This window comes from Neoarius graeffei, chromosome 3 (assembly GCF_027579695.1).
Source record: "Neoarius graeffei isolate fNeoGra1 chromosome 3, fNeoGra1.pri, whole genome shotgun sequence".
Taxonomy (NCBI): Eukaryota; Metazoa; Chordata; class Actinopteri; order Siluriformes; family Ariidae; genus Neoarius; species Neoarius graeffei.
Window position 1 is genome coordinate 74,017,167 of NC_083571.1, and position 24,880 is coordinate 74,042,046.

Genomic DNA, 24,880 nt, shown 5'->3' on the forward strand with positions numbered 1-24,880 from the left:
CTACAAATGCATGAAATGCTAAAATACTGAGCACACGTCTGTTCCTGAGCCTTAATCCTGCTGTGGAATCTTCAGAACAGAAGATAAATTAATGGAGCAAGAACACAGTCACGTTCTTTAAGACTCACACACACACACACACACACACACACACACACACACACACACACACACACACACACGGGGGGTGGGGGGAGTGTGTGTGTGTGTGTATCTGCTGATTCAGGCTTGAGCCTCGACTCTGCGCCAGTGATGATATAACAGTGGGTCATGTGACAGTCTATATTTACTGTAGCTCTCCGGGGGACGACACGTGTTTCTGAGGATGTTTCAGCACGTGTCTGTGGATTTCACTGCAACATCAACTCATACTGTTTATACATGCACGTTTTATTTATATAAAAAAGATTTTTAAATACACACATTTTTATACACACTTTTTTTTTTAAACATGTACAGACACACAGAAGTGAATTAATGACTTTTATCTGATGAACTATAAACCACACACTGTCTGTCAGGACTCTCAGCTCCTCAAAATAGAATAATGAATTCTTTGACATTTCCAAGGTCATAATAAGGTCAAATTTCTGTAAGTCACACTTTCATTTTTAATTCCTTTACTTGACTCTACTATAAAACATTCTGTAAAACTCACAGTATACATGTTCAACATATCAGCAGAGGTTTTCTCTGTAATTTATAATCCGTAGATTATTTTATGGAGGAAAACGGTGTAATAATGAAGAGTGATGTCTCGACCTGTCGTAGTGTGAATTTTATTCGGTGCTCCTGCAGGGTGTGGTCTCACCTTTCCTTTTGATCCACAGAGTAACTGCGGGCAGAGCATCAAGATCCGCCGTGTGTTAATGAACTGTCCTGAGATCGTCACCATCGGCTTCGTGTGGGACGCCGAACAGTCGGATCTCACCGAGGACGTGATCCGCTCTCTCGGCCCTCACCTCAACCTGTCAGGGGTCAGGACACACACCATCCTGTCCACCAATCAGAATTCAGATGAGTTTAACCTCTACCACAGCTCCAGGCTTCTGAACTCTCTCTGTCTCATATTCTCCCCATGTCTGTATGGGTTTCCTCTGGGTTCTCTGGTTTCCTCCCACCTCCCAAAAACATGCCAGTAGTTGGTCATAGAAGTTCCGGACAAAACTTCTCTCTTGCACTTATCCGTTATTCCAATAATGAACTTAACTCTCACACGCCTCCACATTTCTGCTCTGGTAAAAGCTGCAGTTTATTTTAGAGATATTATTTTATAACGACTCTAAATTGACCGTAGGTGTGAATGTGAGTGTAAATGGTTGTCTGTGTCTATGTGTCAGCCCTGTGATGACCTGGCGACTTGTCCAGGGTGTACCCCGCCTTTCGCCCGTAGTCAGCTGGGATGGGCTCCAGCTTGCCTGCGACCCTGTAGAACAGGATAAAGCGGCTAGAGATAATGAGATGAGATGAGATTATTTTATAACGTTGTTCTAGTCACATGTTTAGTGTGTTCAGACATTTCTGCAGTATTTTTATATAAAATGAGGATATTTTCAGGACACAATAAAGACCTGTGTGGAACTCATCACTCTGTTGGTAATATTTCTATTCCAGCTTTTCTACAGAGTCACTGATGAAAATGCGAAGAAGCGAGAGCTTCACCTGGTGGGAATGATCTGCTACTCCAACCACCATTACCTCGCCTTCGCCTACCACAGCAAGTCTTCTAAATGGGTGTTTTTCGACGACGCCACGGTGAAAGAGGTCTTCTCATTTATATTTGTTTGTTTATTGTTAACTTTAGAATCTCTATTGTAAGAGCTGCATTTATTTACGATATTGTTAGTTTGCTGTTTGAAAAATTCTCATATAAAAATCTGAATTTTCTGTTTACATACAATTTGCTAATTATTTTTATTCTAACTATAAAACTGAAATGTACTCAGTGATTCCAGTCTGTACAATTACTCCACTGTTGGTCGTTTTTCAGTGTTTACTGACTCAGATTTCTGAGAACATTGTGTTGGGTTGTGTTCAGATTGGCTCTAAATGGAAGGACGTTGCGTCTAAGTGTATCCGAGGACATTTTCAGCCGCTTCTGCTGTTCTATGCTAACCCGGATGGCAGCGCAGTGTCCAACGAAGATGCCCCTCGACAGACCACCATGTGCTCCCAGTACAAACCTGCCCTCAACGGGGAGGGGCCAGGTAATCAGCCGATCAGCCATTAACCAAGAATTACATCTTTATGATGTTTATTATCACTTGGGTTATTTTGACTGTCTAATGAGAGCTTTGAGTAAACAGTGAAACTGTATTCCATGCTATGGGTGTGTGTCCCATCACCAGCGACACAGCAGAGATAATATCGGTAAACAGGGTTTCCAGGTTTCGGAAACATCCCAAGGACGTGCTCCCGAGACAACCATCCATAGACAGTTGACACGAACCACATGCCACAACACTACACAAAGAAAAAAAACCCAACGTAACCCAAAAGGGAAACGCCACTACAGCCTAACAGGGAAACTCCAAGCACAGCATATCGGGGCGGCAACACTTACCTTCTCCTTAAACTACACACAACCGCCTCCGCCAAAAGAGAAAAGCAAGAAAAAAAAACCCTCCAAAAGCAAATCTAAATGCTTCCACAGACGCTAAACCTTCAAAATCCAGCACGATCCCCCAAACTTCCGGTAACATGGAGACAAAACGGCGGTCACCACCGAACCAAACGCACACCAGACTGTCATTAGCTGATCAGCACGTAAACTTAAACACCTATCACAAAAAATCTATACACCCAATGATTCAACAAATTATCAACCAATCCCGGACGAGCCCTCATTTGTCACAACCTGGCTCTTTGGGCCATGACAAGACCGGAGTTGCACTGATTTTAGAAGGTTTAATACGTTTATTGATTTCACATGCAACAACAAAAAATAGAACAAACATAGAATATGGACATCAGTATTATCAGTAGTGTAGGGTGTGCATGTGTGTGTAAAAAGTAATGAATGTGTGTTGTCACGTGCATAAACTGAAAATAAAGAAACACTACGGCCGCCACATCACCTCACGGGACATCTGCTGGAGAGAGGAGAGAGAGCGAGAATAAATCAATCATGGGTATTTATAATCTCAGGGCACCGAGCCCAGGTGCCCCTGATCACCAAACCCAGCCCACAAACCAAAGTCTCATCAGGAAGCTGTTGCCTCAACAGCAGGGGTCGCCACACTACATTTCAAAAACCATGCAAATACCTGAAACTAACCCAAAACATTCAGCACAGGAAAATGGGGGACACTTTTGCATGAAACAAGATCACCCTGGAGCCACGCATTTCTCATGTACGGACATTTCTCACTCCATATCTTCCCTCTCTGTACATCACATGCACTGTCTGCACTTGCACTTTGATTTCATTCTAATCATTTGCTATAAAACAATCTAGCCCAATCTGGCAGCCCTGTAATTAGCTGCCTTAATGAATGAATGAATAATTTGATTGAATAGTTTGATTGGGGTTTTACTACAAAGCACAAGGTGGCGTTCTTCAAATACAGCAGTAAGAACACTTCTGTACCACTGCAGCTCCAGTCACCTTGCTGCACCATGACTGGACATGTAGAAAGACGATCAAACGAACGCAACATCGGCTTATCTCCATCACAGCGCCGTATTTTTAAAATCGTTAATGTAATTAGTATTTGAATGGAATTTCAGATGTATTGAGTGAATGAGGATTTTATGAAGATAAATATGGTGAATGACAAGTATAAACACAGGATTGAGTGTTGAGGGTTGAATACAGTGTTGAACAGTTGCTGAGTTTATAGATTCAGCTGAATTAATATTGATTGTTAGTGTCTGTGTTTCAGGAGGTTGAGGATGCATGTGAGGATGAAGGTGAGGATGAGCATGAGGGTGAGGATGAGAGGATGACGATGAGGGTGCATGTGAGGGTGAGGATGAGTGTGGGTGAGGATGAGGGACACACTGCCGTCTTCATGAGCTCGCTGGAACAGTGCTCAGACTCTGTTTAACCTTTGTGTTAAACCAATGTGCAGTTTGTGATGTTTAGAAACAGAATTATAGAAAAATCTTCCTCTTTCTGGTTTACTTCATGCTGAAATATCTACCTTCCTTCCTCGGTCTTTTCACCACAGAGCTGTCTGTAATGCTATTGTGATATGGTGAGATGCAAAATCATGCTCTAGGGGTGTGTGCTGATCGTATTCTGCACTTTCAACACCAGCTTTGTTTTCAGAAATGTTTCAGAAGGGTTTTCTGGATGTATCACTGAATGTTCAGTAGTTCTGTTCTCACCTCTTCTACTCGACAGAGTTTGTAATATTTATAATATTTAAACCTTGAGAGCTTTTTAGAAGGATGTTCAGATCTGTCATGATGAGACTCGAGCGTTTCAGGTGGATGTGTAATGGCAGCTCATTACTGGACTTTTTGCTAATCTCGCTGTTCCGCTTGCTGAGCTCTCTGCACTTTTTCTGCTGAGCCAAAAGCTGGCAGTCGGTTCTGATCTGCCTTCATGTGCCAGCACTTTCATCAACATTTTTTTCTGCTTTTGTCGTCCTCAGATGCCCTCTGAGTGTAACAGCTTCACCCTCTTCTGTCTCGTTATATATTAGATGACACACTATATCAGTAAATCCTAGCAAAATGTACAATATATATGAAACACACACACTTTTCACTTATCTGACATAATATGCATGTCAGTTTTAACACATTAAAAAAAAATAATCAATCCAATCAACCTTCGAGTAGCCCACATTAACTAATATGTTGTATCGTACCAATTGGCTCAGTCAACAAAAATGGCCGCCGAGAGCTGATCAAATTTCAGCAGTCGATATTTGTAAAAATATATATTTTTTTCAAGCTTGTCCTAAACCGTTTGTCTGATTTGCATGATGGTGTACATCATCTACAGACCATGCTGATAAAAAGTTGTAAAAAAAAAAAAAAGTATCTTGATTCATCAAACTGTTTCAGAGTTATGTGCCAGTATAATTTAATATAAAGGTGTAACTTCGATTGAGTCTATGGTGAGTATGTTGTGATGTAAAAGTTCAAATTTCATGAAACGTAATACATTTAAAGGAGAACTGAAGTCATTTTTAAACTTGCTTTATTTCTTAATTAATGTGTTATTCAAGTACATTTTCGGTTTTAGTAACCTTATATCGTGACTCATATTGGCAAGGCGTCGCTTATCCGCGCAATCTTCACGAGACTTGTGTGAGACTTTGAAACATGAAGTGTCAGCCAAACCACAACTAGGTGCAAAACACGTACTCGGCATATTGTGTCACATTTATTCCACCAAATGAACTGTTTTCCAAATGAAATATTGCACAAAAACGAGTTTAAATGACAATTACTGCCTCCTTTTTTTCAAACTTTCCTGATCGCTGTCAAAACAAACAAAACTTTCGGCTTGATTACGTCAGCATTCGAAAGAGGGCACGCGCGTCTTTTGACAATGTTGGCAGTTGTTGGTCACTTTGATTTCCACTGTACGTTACGTCTCGCACAGGTCTCAACGAATCTCGTTTACAGCCATTGCTTTGACATATGGACTGATATATTACAGAGCATATTTCAAACACTCATAACTTGCTGTAGCAGTGACAAAATAGCGATCAAAAATGCATTCCTATATTTAATAAAATGAGATAAATAGAATTTTAATAATAAAAAATTTGCCTTCAGTTCTCCTTTAATCAACATCACATTCCCTGGAAGCACATCAAACTGTGACATTCTGTCCATCGGGGGCACTATAACAGAAACATTGCAGTATCTTCAGAACTGCTAAAGGTTGTAAACTGTGTGATTGTACCTGACCACTGATGCTGTTGATGTTAAAGCACTTCGAGTTGACTTCCTTGTTTGTGACTCCTGTACTTCTGATGTTCGCCGCTCACAGCTATATTTATCATTTTACTTCACAGGTCCAGTTTATTCACATCAAACTGAACACTTCCACACAAACACAGAGACATAGAGACAAATCACAAAATATTGAACCATGCGATTATTATTATTTTTTTTTTTTTTAAATAAACACAATTATATAAAATTTTTAATAGTCAGTGCATTACTTACTTTAAGATAAAAACAAAAATTATTCCTCAATTAGTTTAAAACATTAAAAATAAATAAATAAAAATTATTATTATTATTATTAACAACTGAGAGTTGGCCTAGTGGTTAGCGTGTCCGCCTCTCGATTGTGAGTTTTACTCATGGTTGGGTCATACCAAAGACCATCATAAATATAGTACCTACTGCCATCTGGCAAGGCACGCTGCAATACAGATACAAATGGGGAGTCAAACTATTGCGGTTACCAGAGGACTAGCCCCCCACTGTAACCCTAGCTATGTAATAGGCGAGAGGCCGAGGGCTACGGAAACGGCGATTGGCACTGCCGTATGCACCACATGATGTGGGAAGGATTATTATTATTAATTCATGTGTTGAATGTTGTGTAAAATGTTTGGTGTTTTTAATTGAATTCACTTTCTTTTCTCTTGTGCTGTGTGTGTCGGCGACGTCACGATCTCAGGGCCAAGGAGACTGGACGGAGGGAGGGAAGCTGCAGCGTCACTGCGCAATAATCACAAACACACACTGCAGTCAGCCAGCCGATGTAAGACACCACACGCACGCGCGCGCGTGCGCGCCAGAATAAATCACACTTCGGCTTCATCAACACGTGCTGTGTGTGGTCTCTTTCTGTGCTTTAAACATTACAACATAGAGTCTCCTTTAGGAAATATATATTATATTATATTATATTATATTATATTATATTATATTATATTATATTATATTATATTATATTAGTGTTTCCTGATTGATTGATAAAAAATTAAACGTGGATGTTTCTGGAATCTTCTTCTTTCCAGTTAAAGTTTTTCCCGACAGTCCGAGAGAGATGACCCATGGAGCACAGAGAGTGAGACGAGACACTGACCGAGTCCATCGCAGGACAGATTCACTTCAACACAGAGGTGCGCGCACACACACACACACCAATACTGAGGGACACATTTCCACATTTCTCAGGGATTCATAGTTATTATTTCTCTTCTTTTCTGTCCCCGTGTTGAGGTGTTGTGAGCTCCGTCCTCTACAGAAGGTCAATCTCAGAGTCAGTTACACTCACGAAAAGGGTTTAGTGCGATGGCCAACGTCCAACATCACAGTGTACCATCTGTGTCCTAAAAGTACTGCTGCTGTCAGTTCACCAATACACACACACACACACACACACACACACACACACTCTCTCACACTGCAGGATGGATGTAGTAGTAGTAATAATAATAATAATAATCTTTGATTCATTCATGCATAAATGTGCTTTCATAACAAAAAGATGTGTCGCTGTCCAAAGATGTGGCAGCTAGATGTATACCACTCTGCGTGTGTGGGTGTGTGTGTAGTTTTTATCCCCTGCTGGCCGAAAGGCCCGAAGGGGGATTATGTCATGGTGATTTCCATCCGTCTGTCACGGGAAGGGTACTCACCTTCTGAAATCAACTCCTCTCTCAATTTTTGGATGAATTTCTCGAAGCTTGGCAAAAGGCCTTGTTATATAACGGTAATATGCATATTGCAATTTAATTTCGTTTGTGAAAATTTTACCAGAGTTTTGACCCTTGATTAAATAGCCTGTACATTGGCAGTTTCATGAGGGTGTACGTTCTTCTGAAATCAACTCCTCTCACAATTTTTGGAGGAATTTCACGAAACTTAGCAAAAAGCTTTGTTATATTACGGTTATACGCATATTGAAATTTCGTTTAATTTGGGCAAAGTTTACTAGAGTTATACCCTTGATTATTAACAAACTTTGGCAATTTCATCAAGGTGTGCTTGCTTTCTGAAATCAATTTCCCTCACAATTTTTGGAGGACTTTCATGTAATTTGGCAAAAAAAATTATCCCCTGCTGGCCGGAAGACCCGAAGGGGGATTATGTCATGACGATGTCCATCTGTCCGTCCGTCCCGGGAAGGGTGCTCACCTTCTGAAATCAACTCCTCTCACCATTTTTGGAAGAATTTCACGAAACCTGACAGGATTCTTTGTTATATGTTGGTAATACGCATATTACAATTTCGTTCAATTCAGTCGCATTTTACCAGAGTTATGGCAGAGTTGCCAGCGGGGGATATTGTGCTCTCAGAGCACTCTTGTTCCTATAAGGATTCAGATGATGGAGTTATAAGGTGATGGAGATGCGCAGTGTGTTCATTAATGTGGTTAGAGTTCATAATGCAACTGTCTGCATGAAGGAGTGCGAGATTAATTACTGGGATTAATTCAGTTACAGTTCAGTGGCAGTAACACGCACATACACACGCACGCGCTCCGTCGGCTGGATAACTTCCTCCAGATCGATGTCCAAATGGGCCGTTTGTGATCGTTGCTGTTTCCTGGAGATTAGGAGCTGGATGATTTCAGACTCGTGCAGTTTTCTGTTTAAACACACAGCTGGAGCTCTGAACATCAGCACACAGTCATGAGGCTGCAGGTCAACACAACAGTGCTGATATACAGTACAGTACTGTGTGCGTGTGATGTTACTTTTATACAAACAGCTCTTTAAACAAGAAGTTAATCTGGAATGAGTGATATTTTGGAAATAATACGGATAAATATTTTGTTTATTTTTGCTGCGTCAGCAGAAATGGGTCCCAAAGAAGCCACAGCTGGATAGAACCCTGCATGTTGCCATGGTAACGCACAGACTGACTGATGGACAGCCCGTAGTAGGTGTAGTGATGCTTTCAGTGTAATGAACTGTTTCTAGAATTGTAATTTAATGTAGTGAACACAGACGAGTGGAGCAATACACACACATGCATGCATACACACACACACACACACACACACACACACACATGCACAGTGACGCACAGAGCAGGACAATGAGAGACTCGCAGTTTACAGAAAATAATCAGGAAAACAGCACAGTATGGTGAGAAACATGGTACACAGTTGTAAAAATCTGATGTGAGATGATCACAGTTGAAGTGACGCTGTTAAACCCGGTGACTGGACAGAAGTAAACGAGTTCTCCAACTGAAACATGTTTCCATGTTTCTCTTTAGATGCGACGTATCCAGGATCATCATCTCCTTCTGAGAACGGTCCTCGCTTCCGCTTTGATCAGAGAACACCGAGAATGCCCCGCCCAGAACGCCCCACCCCCCACATGAGCATGGTCGGAGGTTCAGCTGGAAAGCCCAAGCCGTCGTGGCGTCCTGTGCGTGAAGTCTTGAACGTAGACAGAGTTCTGAGTGAGCTGGAGCACAGGAAGCAACAGCAGCAGGTCCACGGAAGTCCATGCTGTAATCGCCGCCAGGAAAGGGCGCTGTCCGAGCACAGACCCCGAGGACTCATGACCATCTACGAGGACGAGACAAGGCCAGAGACAGAGAGCCGCAGTTCTCAGGAGTCTCAACGTGACACCGTGCTTAGGGGTGGAGCCACAGCAGTGCCCAGAGCAGACCACTGGACGATCCAGAGGACGGAGTCGGGTTACGAGAGCAGTGACAGACTGAGCAGCGGTTCTGCCAACGCCGACTCTCCAGGCGTGGAGAACCTGTTGGGGAAGGAGATACGAGGAACCAAGGCTCAACAGCTCAGGTAGTGAAGAAAAAGTCAAATCAGCAACTCGTTAACCAATCAGCATTAAGGTTACACCCACAATAAATCCACACTGGAGGTTTCAGCGCTGTGCTGGGGTCAGTGATCAATTTTAGATGTGATGTTCAGCTTTAAACAAGAACCTTAGTATCTGTTCTAATAAAGTTTAAATGCTTCATGCTGAAACTCCACATTTCACTTCTCCTGTAGTTTAATAATGAAGATGAAATTCAACAAAGATTTTCTGAATGTTCTGAATGTTTCAGGGCTTCAGCAAACACTCACAGTCGTGTGGACCTTAAAACAGAGGCGGGGCGCTCGCCACTGACTCACAGTGAGTACACACACACACCCACACACACACTCGCTCTTCAGTATATTCAGGACTATATGTTTATAAATATATCTGTTCTAATAAGGTTTATGGAAAATGTGACTTCACCTTGTGCTAAAGTTTAATCAGTGAGGTGATCAGATTAGATATGCATCACCACATAGAGACATGTCCAATGTAATAAATTGATCACATTTGTCTGAATGGCAAAATGATAAAGACCATATTCTTCCTGTCAATATTTTACTACAAACTCTATTTACTGGTTAGTATTTCAAAGAAAATCACAAAAAGTGAAAAGTGCTGCTTGGGTCAGTTTTCACCTTTCAGCAGGACAATGAACCGAAAGAGAAGACCCAAACAGCACAGGTTCGACAGACGTCAAAGTCCAGATCTGTTTAAAATTTAACAACAAACAACGTCCAACCAACCTGAAGAACCTGGAGCAGATAGAATGAGTGAAAACCTCAGAGAGAGCTGATAGGAACATCACCAACCCCAAAACACTGCAGCTGTTACTGTAGCAACATCTGCTTCTACACAGTGCTCGCGTGAAAGGGGAGAAGAAAAAGAAAAGAAAGAAGCCTTTGTCACATGCACAGTGAAATTCGTCCTCTGCATTTAACCCATCTGAAGCAATGAGCACACATATACAACCAGAGCAGTGGGCAGCTGTGCTACAGCACCCGGGGAGCAGCTGTAGGTTAGGTGCCTTTACTCAAGGGCACTTCAGCCCAAGGCCGCCCCCATGTCTTTGGACTGTGAGGGAAACCTGAGCACCCAAAGGAAACCCAGACAGACACAGGGAGAACATGCAAACTCCAGACAGAAAGGACCCCATCAGCTGCTGGGCTTGAACCCAGAACCTTCTTGTTGTAAGGTGATAGTGCTAACCACTACACCACTGTGCTGCCCAAGAAGAAAGAATAGAGGAAGAAGAAGAAGACTGTGTCACATTTACATTATAGCATAGTGAAGTACTTTGGTTTTTTTTTTCATATATTCCAACTTGTTAGGATGTTGGGGTCAGAGGTCAGGGACAGAGAGCCTTTACTGTTGAGTCTCCACTGCTGTGATGAATATTTATGATGAATATTTTTACAAGCAGCAATTTGTTCAATTAAAGTCTTTTTAAAGGTCTGATGAAGAAAAATTATTTAAGAGCAGATTAGTTTACAATAATATTAATAATAATAATGTGTAGCCCTGTGATGACCTGGCGACTTGTCCAGGGTGTACCCTGCCTTTCGCCCGTAGTCAGCTGGGATAGGCTCCAGCTTGCCTGCGACCCTGTAGAACAGGATAAAGCGGCTAGAGATAATGAGATGAGATAATAATGTGAGAAGCAGCAATGAAAGGTTGTTAGTGGCTGTAAGACAGATGGATGATTTTCAAGGAGAGGGTGTGACTGAATCTAAGAGTCGAAAGAAAACTGGAAGGAGAAAACATTGTATGACTGTAGCAGTTCCTGATGTGGGTGGAGCACAGACGCACGGTAGGCGAGAGTTGATGTTCACACAAACACTTTTTATTTGAGCTTTTCAGCTTTCACTCACTCATTCAACACGCACACATGCATTGTGGTCAGGAGGGAGCCCCTTTTCTCTGCTTTCTCTCTCCTTTTATGCTCCATCCCTGTAACAAGCACACACATTAATTGACAGCAGGTGGAATGACTTAGCCACTTACCTTCCCTGACCCTGCCCTCCATTCACAGACTGCTGCTTGGCCATGCCCCCACTGCCACATACCCCCACCGCCTGACTCAAGCCGGGGAGCCGTCTGGCCTGAAGCTGACTCCCCTGACGGGACAGGAAGTCCGCCACCACCATCTGTGCCCCCAGTCTGTGGATCACCTTGAACTTAAATGGCTGGAGGGCGAGATACCAATGGGTGATCCGCGCATTGGCATCCTTCATGCGGTGGAGCCACTGGAGGGGCGCGTGGTCCGGAGAGTGAAAGGGTGCCCCAGCAGGTAGTATCGGAGGGCGAGGACCGCCCACTTGATGGCGAGACACTCCTTCTCAATTGTGCTGTACTTGCTTTCACTCATCGACAGTTTCAGGCTAGTGTACAGCACGGGGTGCTCCTTGCCCTCCACCTCCTGGGACAAAACGGCCCCCAGCCCTCTGTCCGATGCATCAGTCTGCAAAATAAAGTGGAGAGAGAAGTCAGGAGAGTGTAAAAGTGGCCCCCCACACAGTGCAGCTTTTACCTCAGAGCAGGCCTGTTGGCACTGCTCCGTCTACTGGACCGGATCTGGAGCTCCCTTTTTAGTGAGATCGGTTAGCAGGCTGGTGACGTCCAAATAATTAGGTAGAAACCTACGATAATAGCCAGCCAGCCCCAAGAACCATCTCACCTCCTTTTTGGTCTTGGGCCTCGGGCAGGCTGCAATCGCTGCAGTCTTGTTAATTTAGGGACACACCTGTCTGTGACTGCTCACCTCAGCAACTTTAGAACGGCCCTCAGGTGTTCCAAGTGCCGCGGTCAATCATGGCTGTAGATTATTATGTAGTCCAGGTAGGCGGCCGCGTAGGCAGCATGAGGGTAGTGGACCCTGTCCATAAGCTGCTGGAACATAGCGGGTGCCCCAAACAACCCAAAAGGGAGCATGACAAATTGGTGTAAACCAAACGGTGTGGGAAAGGCCATTTTCTCTTGGGAGAGAGGAGTCAAGGGGATCTGCCAATATCCCTTTGTTAGATCCAGTGTCGAATAAAAGTAAGCAGCACCTAACCAATCAAGCAACTTATCAATGCAAGGCATTGGGTGTATATGAAATTTAGACACCGCGTTGACCTTTCTGTAGTCCACACAGAACCGGACTGACCCGTCGGTCTTGGGAACCAGGACCACTGGGCTGCACCAGTCACTGTGGGACTCCTCGATTATGCCCATTTTGAGCATGGCCTTGAGTTCGTCCCGAACCACCTTTTTCTTGTGTTCAGGCAAGCGGTAAGGGCGGCTAAGCACTACCACCCCTGGGGGTTTTTCAATGTGGTCTTCTGTGAGGTGGGTATGACCAGGAAGGGGCGAGAACACGTCGGAAAATTCCTTTTGCAACTTGGCTACCTCCATGAGTTGGGCCGGTGAGAGGTGGTCTCCACAAGGGACCGGAGTGGTCCGAGATGTTATCTTTTTCACCTCCGGCCCCAGCTCCGCCTTCTCCGGGGCTACCGATGCCAAAGCCACGGGGATCCCCTCATTCCAGCATTTTAAAAGGTTGAGGTGGTAGATTTGCAATGCCCCGTCCCTATCCGTTCACCTCACCTCATAGTCGACGTCCCCGACTCGCTGTGTGACCTCGAAGGGCCCTTGCCACTTGGCAACTAATTTGGAGCTCGACGTGGGCAACAATACGAGCACTTTCTCTCCCGGCGTGAATTCTCTAAGGCACGTGCTCCTGTCATACAGCCGGCTTTGATGTTCTTGTGCCTACCGCAAATTCTCCTGGGTTAGGTGCGTGAGGGTGTGGAGTTTTGCACGCAGGTCAAGAACGTGCTGGATTTCATTTTTGCTAGGTGAAGGTCCCTCCTCCCAATTTTCCCGTAGCATGTCCAGAATGCCACGCGGCTTATGTCCATATAATAATTCAAAGGGAGAAAACCCCGTGGAGGCTTGCGGGACCTCTCGTACTGCGAATAACAGGGGCTTGAGCCACTTATCCCAATTACGCGTATCTTCACTTATGAATTTCCGGATTATATTCTTGAGTGTTTGGTTAAATCGCTCTACTAAGCCATCTGTTTGTGGGTGATAGACACTGGTGCGGATAGACATAATCCCTAATAACCCATACAGTTCGTGCAGTGCGCATGACATAAACGAAGTGCCTTGGTCTGTTAGGATTTCTTTCGGAATCCCAACCCGGGAGATAAAGCGGAAGAGCACTTCTGCAATACTGCATGCTGAGATATTGCAAAGAGGCACTGCTTCTGGATATCGCGTTGCATAGTCCATCAGAACTAAAATAAAGCAATATCCCCGTGCTGACCGATCTAATGGCCTGACGCGATCCATCCCAATTCACTCAAACGGGGTCTCAATTAGAGGAAGAGGGTGCAACGGCTCTTTTGGAGTGGCCGCAGGATTTACTAATTGGCATTCATTGCATGCCGCACACCACCGATGGACATCCTCGTGAATCCCTGGCCAATAGAACTGGGCCATTAATCGGGCTAGTGTTTTATTTTGCCCTAAGTGTCCAGCCATGGGATTAAAGTGACCCGCATGGAATATGAGTTCCCTGCGGCTCTTTGGGAACAACTGGGTTATTCGTTCATTAGTTTGAGTGTCCTGGGTCACTCAGTACAATCTAGCTTTAATAATAGCAAAATAAGGGAAGGTTGGTGCCGTGCTTGGCTGAAGAGTTTGACCATCGATTACTCTCACTTGGTCAAACGCATGCCACAGAGTCTCCTCTCACGACTGCTCTAACGGGAAATCCCCAAGGGAATCCCCAAGAGAGGGAGGAGGAGCAGGCTGCTCCTCACTCTGACGCAGTGTTGACATAGACGGCTCTGTGACAGCTTCTCCAGCCAATGCCACACCGAGGTCTTCCCGTGACCTACTAGTGCAGGACTCACTATGTGTTAAATATCCCATCAGCTTTTTAAACCCTGGCCAATCAGTACCCAAAATCAACGAGTGGATGAAACGAGGACTAACTGCCGCCTTTACTCTATGCATTTGGCCCCGGAATAGAATACGGACAGACACTAAGGGATAATTGTGAATATCCCTGTGCTCACAACACTTTCACCGCTTGTGCTCTCCCCAGTGCCTCACCTTGCACCAGGCGTTGGTGAATTGAGGTCTGATTACAACCGGAATCCACTAAAGCATGATATGTATCCCCTTGAACATTTACCGGTATGCGATACGTTCCGGCCTGATCGGGGGAGCAGTTTCTGGCGCGTCGGGGATCCAGATTACAGCTCCCACTTCCCTTGCGGAGCTCTGACGCTGGAGATGCTCCGATTCCCCGCCGCGTCAGCACGCCGGCCCAGGCGTTCCCTCTGTACTGGTGTTATGGGTGTCACTCACCTGAGGAGGAGACAACACAGACACGGAAGAGGGAGATGGGAGGACACCACGGGTCCGATGGGCTGGCTGGGGAGGAGCTGGCCGCCGCCTCCGTGGCAGGGGGACGGGGTGGGGACGAGAGACGGGGGGAAAGAGAGAGAAGTGAAGCGAGGGGAGACGCCTCATCTGCCTGCCGTCGGAGCCGCCTCCAGATGGTCCTCCGCCAGCTCGATGGCTCGTTCCAGCGACGCCGGGCGATGACACTGGACCCATTCCGCCGTTCCTTCCGGAAGTCGAAAGATAAACTGTTCCAGTGCCACCAGATCGATGATCTCGTCAGCATCACGGTCTTCCGCCCTCAGCCACCGCCGGCAGGTGTCCCAGAGTTGCTGGCCGAATGCAAACGGCCAGCCGACCTCCTCCAATGCCAGCGTCCTGAAACGCTGGCGATGTTGTTCCGGGGAGCAGCCGACCTGCTGTAGGATGGCTTTCCTCAGGTCAGTATACACCAGTCGGCTGTCAGCAGGGAGCTGCTGCGCTGCGAGCTGCGCCTTGTCAGTCAGGAGTGGGGGAGGCGCGCTGTGTGCTGCTCCAGCAGCCACCCCTATGCCTCAGCTGCTTGCTCGAAGAGGGCGAAGAACCCTTCTGGATCGTCCTGCGGGCCCATCTTTGTGAGGGTGCCGGCTACGGTGGTCAACGCCCCTGCTGACACGAGCAGGTGCCGGAACGCCTGGCGATCTTCCTGCTGGGCCAGCATCAAGGCTTCGAAGCATTGCTCTTGTTCCTTTCGGAGGGTGATCAGCACTTGATGCTGGTTCTGCTGGGCGGTAGCAACGGCATGGATGAGCTCTTCGAATGGGAAGGACTCCATGGTGTGGTTCCCTTCTGTGCTCCTGGGTTTTGGCACCACTGTAGCAGTTCCTGATGTGTGTGGAGCACAGAAGCACAGCAGGCAAGAGTTGATGTTCACACACAAACACTTTATTTGAGCTTTTCAGCACTCACTCACTCAACACGTACACATGCGTTGTGGTCGGGAGGGAGCCCCTTTTCTTTGCTCTCTCTCTCCTTTAATGCTCCATCCCTGTAACAAACACACACACAAACACGCACACATTAATTGACAGCAGGTGGAATGACTTAGCCAATTACCTTCCCCGACCCTGCCCTCCATTCACAGACTGCTGCTTGGCCATGCCCCCACTGCCACAATGGCCAGTTTTGAAGACAAACAGATAATGAGCCAGGAAAAGAAAGATGGTTGTGGCTTAAAGGAATTGGAATAAAACATGAAACTGAATCATTAATTTTAGCAGCCCAAGAACAAGCAATAAGAACCAATGTTATCAAGGCAAAGATTGATAAAACACAGGAAGAGAGCAAGTGTCGGTTGTGTGGAGAGGTACTGTAGACCAAACAATGAATCACACTGTCAGTGACTGTAACATGCTCGCTCAAAAAGAATATAAATGTACCCTGTGTCTGAAATCGCTCACTCGTTCACTACTCCCTACTCCCTATATAGGGAATTACTATATAGAGGACTATATAGTGAGCTCATTGGTAAAATGAAAAAATGCTTTCGGACACTTGTCCATCATGCTGGTATTTACCTCATTACTGTCGCACAATTAAAACATGCTAGATCAGGTGGCTGGTGGGTTTTCAAAATAATAAATGCATGCATGTATTTTTGTGATAAATACATGTAATACTGAGCGTATTTCCCACATTAATCAATACAAAATACCTGCATCTTTCAGTTTTTTTAAATCAAGGCTGAATACTTTTTTCTTTGCTGCTGCCTTTTATTAAATCAGTTTTAAGACTTGATTCTTTTCAGTGTGACTGCAATGCATGATGGGATATATTGCTTTGGTTAGTGACCATCGGTTGTACACTACTTTTTGTGATGCATTGTGGGATACTTTGAGTGCACTATATAGGGTGTAAATAATCTTCACTAAGGTTTCAGACAGCACTACAAAATGGCGTCCCCACTATATAGTGCCCTATATAGTGAGTAGGAAGCGATTTCGGACACAGGGGTAGGCATGATTGGGTAGGAAGAAAATTCATTGGGAACTATGTCAAAGTTATAAAGTACCTGTAACAGAAAGATGGTATGAACACCAACCAGAAACACAAACAGAAAATGACAGCTGTAAGTTACTGTGGGATTTCAACATCCAGACTGACCATGCCATAGAAGCCAGACGACCTGATACCATACTGATTGATAAAGAAAAGAAGGAATGTAAAATAAGAGGCCAAGACCTAGCAAGAGAACTACAAAAGCTATGGAATATGAGAACAAAAGCCATTCTGATCGTAATAGGAGCACTCAGTACAACACCGAGACAATTATCAAAGAGATTAGATGACCTGGGAATAAGAACAAGAATTGTTGAGTTGCAGAAAACTTTTATCATCCACTCTGCAAGGATCCTCTGTAAACTCCTTGAAATCTGAGAAATCTTGTTGATACTGAATTTCATGAAATAAGTACCACTGACAAAAACAGTGAGCGACATAATTCAAAATAATAATAATATCGACAAGAACAAGTGTTGCCAGACAAAACAAACCCCGCCCGGCCTTTCTGGTGACCTTGACCTTCACCTTGACCCGATTATCCCCAAAATTTAATCAGGTAGTCTACGGACCATTGCCCACCTACCCTGAAAATTTGAAATCAATCAGTGCAGTCGTCTAGACACTAGATTGTTAACAGACACACACGCAAACGAACCGCACTGATTATAATACCTCACCCCGCTTACTCCGTCACGGGTAATAATCTGTGTCGCGTGTAATCCTGATAAATCTACAGACTTAAGGGTGTTGAATACTTTTGCAAGTCACTGCCTCTGTAGGCGAGCTGATCTGATGAGATCCGACATTAGTCAGTGTTTGGACTGTGCACAGGTCTTAGGCACCTTGTATTTTTTTTTCTGCATTATTAAGTATAAAAACATGTTATATTTCCAAACATGACTTTCTCAAAACAGTGAAATGTTACAGAAAAATGTTTAAATGTCAGCGAACTGTTTCAGATCCGACACACTCAGAACAACTTAGAACAATTTCCTTATAAAATGGCACAGGAGAGAATGTGTGTGTGTGTGTGTGTGTGTGTGTGTGTGTGTGTGTGTGTGTGTGTGTGTGTGTTCACACTGCAGTGTTACAGCTTTAATCGCACCTGGCTGTTGAATCAGGATTTATAAATAAACTCTGATTTTCAGATAAAAATGTGTTGAAGCTTCAGGGCCTGAACTCGGAGAATCTGCTGAAAGGAAGCCCGAATGTGAGGTATCAGAGCACACGCACTTTTATTCACACTTCTTATTCATCAACATTAAAGGTATGGATGGAATAATTTCACTAACACACACAAAACTGGTTAAATCAACAGTTTTGGTAATTTCATTAATGAGCTTCATTACATTTATTAGCTCCGTCACTGAATGCCGTTTTCCCCTCACAGTTACAGTTTGGAGTGAAAAATAATAATAATGCAGATGAAATATAAATAAATATGAAACTAAAAGGTCATTTTCATCCTGGTCACATGACCATCACTTATTTACATGCATTTTGTGCCTTATTGTTGATATTTGTAATAAGAGGTGTATGTGTGGAAAATAATGAATAATTATTGGGTTTTAAATGTTAAAAATAAAGCTGTAAAGTTCATCAGAGTTTAATCATGAACAGGATGTTATTACTGCAGGTTTGTGCATTAAATCTGAAACTCCGTCGTTATGTCTGTCTGGTGACAGGCTGTGGTGAGGAGTATAAATTTAATTAAATTTACTAATTAAGTCTAATATTAAGTATATTTAGGATGTAAAAGTCAAATCACATGACGGAGATATTATGTCTTGAATTAAAATGATTACGACAAACAGACTTTTGTTTAAATTATAAGATAAATATGATTTCGTTTGTAAATTGTCAGAAAAATAATGACAATAACTATAAACATAAAACAAGGTGTCAAAAGAACTGAAAGAATCATTAGGGGTTCTCTTCTTTCACAAGATGATTAATAAATATGAAGTTTTATGAAGGTGTTTGGTCTGAACACTGAGTTAAATGTCACTGTGTCATTGCGAGTCACAGGCGGAAGCAGAGATACTCGTCCTCAGAGTGTAACAGCTCAGATGAGACGAGTAACGCAGCGTCGGAGCAGGAGGACAGCGCCTACCGCTCCAGCACCAGCGAGACTGCACCTGCTGAGTCATCCCTGGCCCTGCCCACTCCACCGTCACGCCCTAAACACACCCAACGGGCAGCAGAGGCCCGGAGAGAGCCACCTTTCCGCCCTCGTCTCCTCCAGACACCAGCGTCTGATCTGAAGTGTGGAGTGGAGCCCGAGTGGAGAGACGAGGAGACGAGTGAGACGGAGCAGAGCCAGAGTAAAGCTGGAGTCACGCTCACCACGTATTTCTCTGTGGACAACTGCATGACGGACGCATACAGACTGAAGTATCATCACCAGAGACCGCTGGTGCTCAGCATGGCTCCACCTCCCTCCGATCACGCCAAGATCCGAGCTGACACTGGTACAATGCATCTCACCCCCCCCACCCCACCCCACACACACACACTGCTGAAATGAGTCATGATAAATTATTTCTACACTATGCATTGCACATTATTTAAAATAAAGTCTGATTTGGATGAATTAGTATTTGTTTTGTATTTTAACTCAGTGATGCTGATTTTATCCCAACAGTTTTCTGCTTGTAGGATAAAGCACCACTGACTGGACTGTGGATTGAATAAACTGGAGTATTTGTGTATAAATGCTACCAAAAAAAACACAGTTTAACATTTAACAGTTATGGAAACTCATGTTTTAATAGACTTCTCAAAAAAAAAAAAGCAGAAATGTCTAAATATCCACATAAAGGCTGCAATTAGTTGTTTGTGCGAAGTGACTCAGTGAAGCAGGAGGACGAATTCATCCATCCACAATTATGGGCACATGTGTTTTTGTTGAAACCAATTATTTCTTCATGGGGGATTTGTTTTTCTCTGAATAAATTTATTTCAATGAAACGTTGGCTTTTTCCTCATTTTTTTCCAGTGTAAGATGAAGCGACTTCTTCACCAAAAGGTGGATTTTATTTCTAACCTTTTTTTATTAATCTTTACCAGGGGTGTCAATAATTATGGAGGGCAGTGTGTACATATATTGTTAAAATGTATTGCTGTTCATTCAGCTCCACTCATCACCATGGGTCAGCTTCCTTTACCGTATGTGTCTCTTTTTTCTTCTTCTTCTGATGTCCCTCAGCATCACTCTGAACATTTTCTTCTTTTCTGTTCTTCTGCAGGTTCAAGCAGCAATAAATCCGTCGCAAAGTGGCACCCGGTAACTCCGAAAGGCCTGGACGAGCACGGATACCTGTGAGGTTGGGTTATGACTGTGAAAGTGTTTTCAAAATTTCTACTTTCCTGATGTTGCATTTGGTGAACTTTTACTCCTATATTACTTTTTTGAAGTTATTTTTATTGGGTCATGCAAAAACCTCCCGCACCCAACATCACCTCACTTTTGATAAATACATGTATAATAAATAAATAAATCATGATTATAAAATAGGGGCGGCACGGTGGTGTAGTGGTTAGCGCTGTCACCTCACAGCAAGAAGGTCCGGGTTCGAGCCCCGTGGCCGGCGAGGGCCTTTCTGTCCGGAGTTTGTATGTTCTCCCCGTGTCCACGTGGGTTTCCTCCGGGTGCTCCGGTTTCCCCCACAGTCCAAAGACATGCAGGTTAGGTTAACTGGTGACTCTAAATTGACCGTAGGTGTGAATGTGAGTGTGAATGGTTGTCTGTGTCTATGTGTCAGCCCTGTGATGACCTGGCGACTTGTCCAGGGTGTACCCCGCCTTTCGCCCGTAGTCAGCTGGGATAGGCTCCAGCTCGCCTGCGACCCTGTAGAACAGGATAAAGCGGCTAGAGATAATGAGATGAGATGATTATAAAATAAATTCATTGAAAGATGTGTAAAGTACTTTTATATAACAATAAATTGCTTAACAATTGTTGTAATAATAATTATAATTGTTAAATGTGTATTAATTAACAATTATAATTATTATTACAACAATTGTTAAGCAATTTATTGTTATATAAAAGTACTTTACACATCTTTCAATGAATTTATTTTATAATCATGATTTATTTATTTAATATACATGTATTTATCAAAAGTGAGGTGATGTTGGGTGCGGGAGGTTTTTGCATGACCCAATAAAAATAACTTCAAAAAAGTAATAGTAAAAGTTCACCAAATGCAACATCAGGAAAGTAGAAATTTTGAAAACACTTTCACAGTCATAACCCTACTGTGAGGGTGTGGGGAGGAGGGATGTGTCCTCAGTGCCGATAAACACCACAGAAAGCAGTGTGTCGAATCTGAACACTGTGTAACACACACACACAGCCTGGTGACACTTTTATTTTAAAGCGCCGTCGTTAAATATGCAGTTAAAAGCTGAAGGCCAAAGAGTCGTGGAAGAGAACGGATCGTCGTGGATCAGTAAAGCTGGACATTTACATCTGGTTTGTTCGTCAAAAATCTTTCCGAATTTCACCCAGAACTGATGTGTAAATGGTCCGAGGTGGTGTATGGAGTGCCTTCTCTCTGTGTCGTCATGCAGGATACAGACATGACCCTTCATATGAAATGACTCGACTCGACAACCATGTCCTCGATATCTATTTTTCAAAAATGTCTATGCATTCATTTTTATTCTTTGTTTAATAAACTTGATTTAAAACACATGTATGCTTTGTGTGTTTTTTTTTAATTTCATTCTGACAAATGAGAAATCAGATTTACACACTAATGTGTTTCAAAATACAAAAATTAACACATCAGACGTGACGGATTTGCAACGATATGCAACCCCGATTCCAAAAAAGTTGGGACAAAGTACAAGTTGTAAATAAAAACGGAATGCAATGATGTGGAAGTTTCAAAATTCCATATTTTATTCAGAATAGAACATAGATGACGTATCAAATGTTTAAACTGAGAAAATGCCCTGTGATGACCTGGCGACTTGTCCAGGGTGTACCCCACCTCTCGCCCGTAGTCAGCTGGGATAGGCTCCAACTTGCCTGTGACCCTGTAGAACAGGATAAAGCGGCTAGAGATACTGAGATGAGAAACTGAGAAAATGTATCATTTAAAGAGAAAAATTAGGTGATTTTAAATTTCATGACAACACATCTCAAAAAAGTTGGGACAAGGCCATGTTTACCACTGTGAGACATCCCCTTTTCTCTTTACAACAGTCTGTAAACGTCTGGGGACTGAGGAGACAAGTTGCTCAAGTTTAGGGATAGGAATGTTAACCCATTCTTGTCTAATGTAGGATTCTAGTTGCTCAACTGTCTTAGGTATTTTTTGTTGTATCTTCCGTTTTATGATGCACCAAATGTTTTCTATGGGTGAAAGATCTGGACTGCAAGCTGGCCAGTTCAGTACCCGGACCCTTCTTCTACGCAGCCATGATGCTGTAATTGATGCAGTATGTGGTTTGGCATTGTCATGTTGGAAAATGCAAGGTCTTCCCTGAAAGAGACGTCGTCTGGATGGGAGCATGTGTTGCTCTAGAACCTGGGTATACCTTTCAGCATTGATGGTGTCTTTCCAGATGTGTAAGCTGCCCATGCCACACGCACTAATGCAACTCCATACCATCAGAGATGCAGGCTTCTGAACTGAGCGCTGATAACAACTTGGGTCGTCCTTCTCCTCTTTAGTCCGAACGACACGGCGTCCCTGATTTCCATAAAGAACTTCAAATTTTGATTCGTATGACCACAGAACAGTTTTCCACTTTGCCATAGTCCATTTTAAATGAGCCTTGGCCCAGAGAAGACGTCTGCGCTTCTGGATCATGTTTGGATACAGCTTCTTTGAACTATAGAGTTTTAGCTGGCAACAGCGGATGGCACGGTGAATTGTGTTCACAGATAATGTTCTCTGGAAATATTCCTGAGCCCATTTTGTGATTTCCAATACAGAAGCATGCCTGTATGTGATGCAGTGCCGTCTAAGGGCCCGAAGATCACGGGCACCCAGTATGGTTTTCCGGCCTTGACCCTTACACACAGAGATTCTTTCAGATTCTCTGAATCTTTTGATGATGATATGCACTGTAGATGATGATATGTTCAAACTCTTTGCAATTTTACACTGTCGAACTCCTTTCTGATATTGCTCCACTATTTGTCAGCGCAGAATTAGGGGGATTGGTGATCCTCTTCCCATCTTTACTTCCGAGAGCTGCTGCTACTCCAAGATGCTCTTTTTATACCCAGTCATGTTAATAACCTATTGCCAACTGACCTAATGAGTTGCAATTTGGTCCTCCAGCTGTTCCTTTTTTGTACCTTTAACTTTTCCAGCCTCTTATTGCCCCTGTCCCAACTTTTTTGAGATGTGTTGCTGTCATGAAATTTCAAATGAGACAATATTTGGGATGAAATTTCAAAATGTCTCACTTTCGACATTTTGTCTATGTTCTATTGTGAATACAATATCAGTTTTTGAGATTTGTAAATTATTGCACTCCGTTTTTATTTACAATTTGTACTTTGTCCCAACTTTTTTGGAATCGGGGTTATAAATGAACCTGTGTGAGTTTAAGGTGTAAATGGTTTCAGAGTCAGGAGTAAAGGCAGATGTGCTGATGGACAGAATAATGAGAGGGCCATTGAAGACTGAAACCATCATTAGAAATAAAGACCTCCATACTGGATGTCCCGTACACACACTCGCCTTCTCTGATTCTACATGCGCACGTACTGAACATTCCTTACACACGCTCACTGTAAAGTCCCGTAGCCTCCCTAGCAGAGTTACCTACCTGATGTCACCCAGATGAATGCAGCTTCCCTTCTGAGTTGGTTCCTCTCAAGGTTTCTTCCTCGATAAGATCTTTAGGATCGGAGTTGTAAAATTCCATCAAAGGGCTAATGGGGAAAAAACTTCTAGATTTTCCATCCATCATAATTTTTTCTTTTTTTCCCCTAAAAGCATACTTTGGAAATTTGGTGTCTGTTTCACTTTCCACTCCTGTAATGTTTCACCAAAGATCCCATGGCCTGCCAACATCATGTACAAACACCTGCACACATCCGTACACACCTGCATACATCTGTACATACCTGCGCACACCTGTACACATTTCTCAGGACTGTTTGAATGAATCAGTTGTAACACGAAGAATCAGCACTTTTCTTAAACATGTCACATCACCTCAGCTGTTTTACTTTTATTCAAATCAGAATATTTGGCGAATACACTCGTTGTTATTATTATTAGAGCCCGAGCACTGTTCGGTGCGAAGACCCTATTGTTTTTCGAAGGATTATTATTGTTAGGGCCCAAGCACCTTTCGGTGCGAAGACCCTATTGTTTTTCGAAGGATTATTATTATTAGGGCCTGAGCACCGTTCGGTGTGAAGACCCTATTGTTTTTCGAAGGATTATTATTATTAGGGCCTGAGCACCGTTCGGTGCGAAGACCCTATTGTTTTTCGAAGGATTATTATTATTAGGGCCTGAGCACCGTTCGGTGTGAAGACCCTATTGTTTTTTGAAGGATTTTTTTTTTTTTGTTGTTCTGTTGCGCTTGGCTTTTTTTGAGGCATTTCCCATGCACAAAAACTCATGAAATTTGATACACACATCAGTCATTGTAACCGCTTCTCAGCCACAGACGTTTGGCCCTGGGCATGGCCCAGGAACTTCATAGCGCACCCTAATGTCATGGAGTCCTTGGATTGGCATATAGT

General features: G+C 43.5%; 1 protein-coding gene across 2 annotated transcripts in view; it reads left to right on the forward strand.

Annotated features, from left to right (window-relative positions):
- Nucleotides 1-20,499, forward strand: part of usp53b (ubiquitin specific peptidase 53b) — a 43,614-nt gene extending 23,115 nt beyond the window's left edge. For both annotated transcript variants that reach the window (XM_060916016.1, XM_060916015.1), the window contains 10 exons: nt 831-977; nt 1,615-1,764; nt 2,039-2,207; nt 6,599-6,682; nt 6,942-7,046; nt 9,155-9,692; nt 9,959-10,026; nt 18,300-18,366; nt 19,180-19,622; nt 20,400-20,499. In XM_060916016.1, the coding sequence (XP_060771999.1) occupies nt 831-977; nt 1,615-1,764; nt 2,039-2,207; nt 6,599-6,682; nt 6,942-7,046; nt 9,155-9,692; nt 9,959-10,026; nt 18,300-18,366; nt 19,180-19,622; nt 20,400-20,476 (1,848 nt within the window). In that variant the 3' untranslated portion in view covers nt 20,477-20,499. The remainder of the gene's footprint in view (nt 1-830; nt 978-1,614; nt 1,765-2,038; nt 2,208-6,598; nt 6,683-6,941; nt 7,047-9,154; nt 9,693-9,958; nt 10,027-18,299; nt 18,367-19,179; nt 19,623-20,399) is intronic.
- The last annotated feature ends 4,381 nt before the right edge of the window (nt 20,500-24,880 follow it).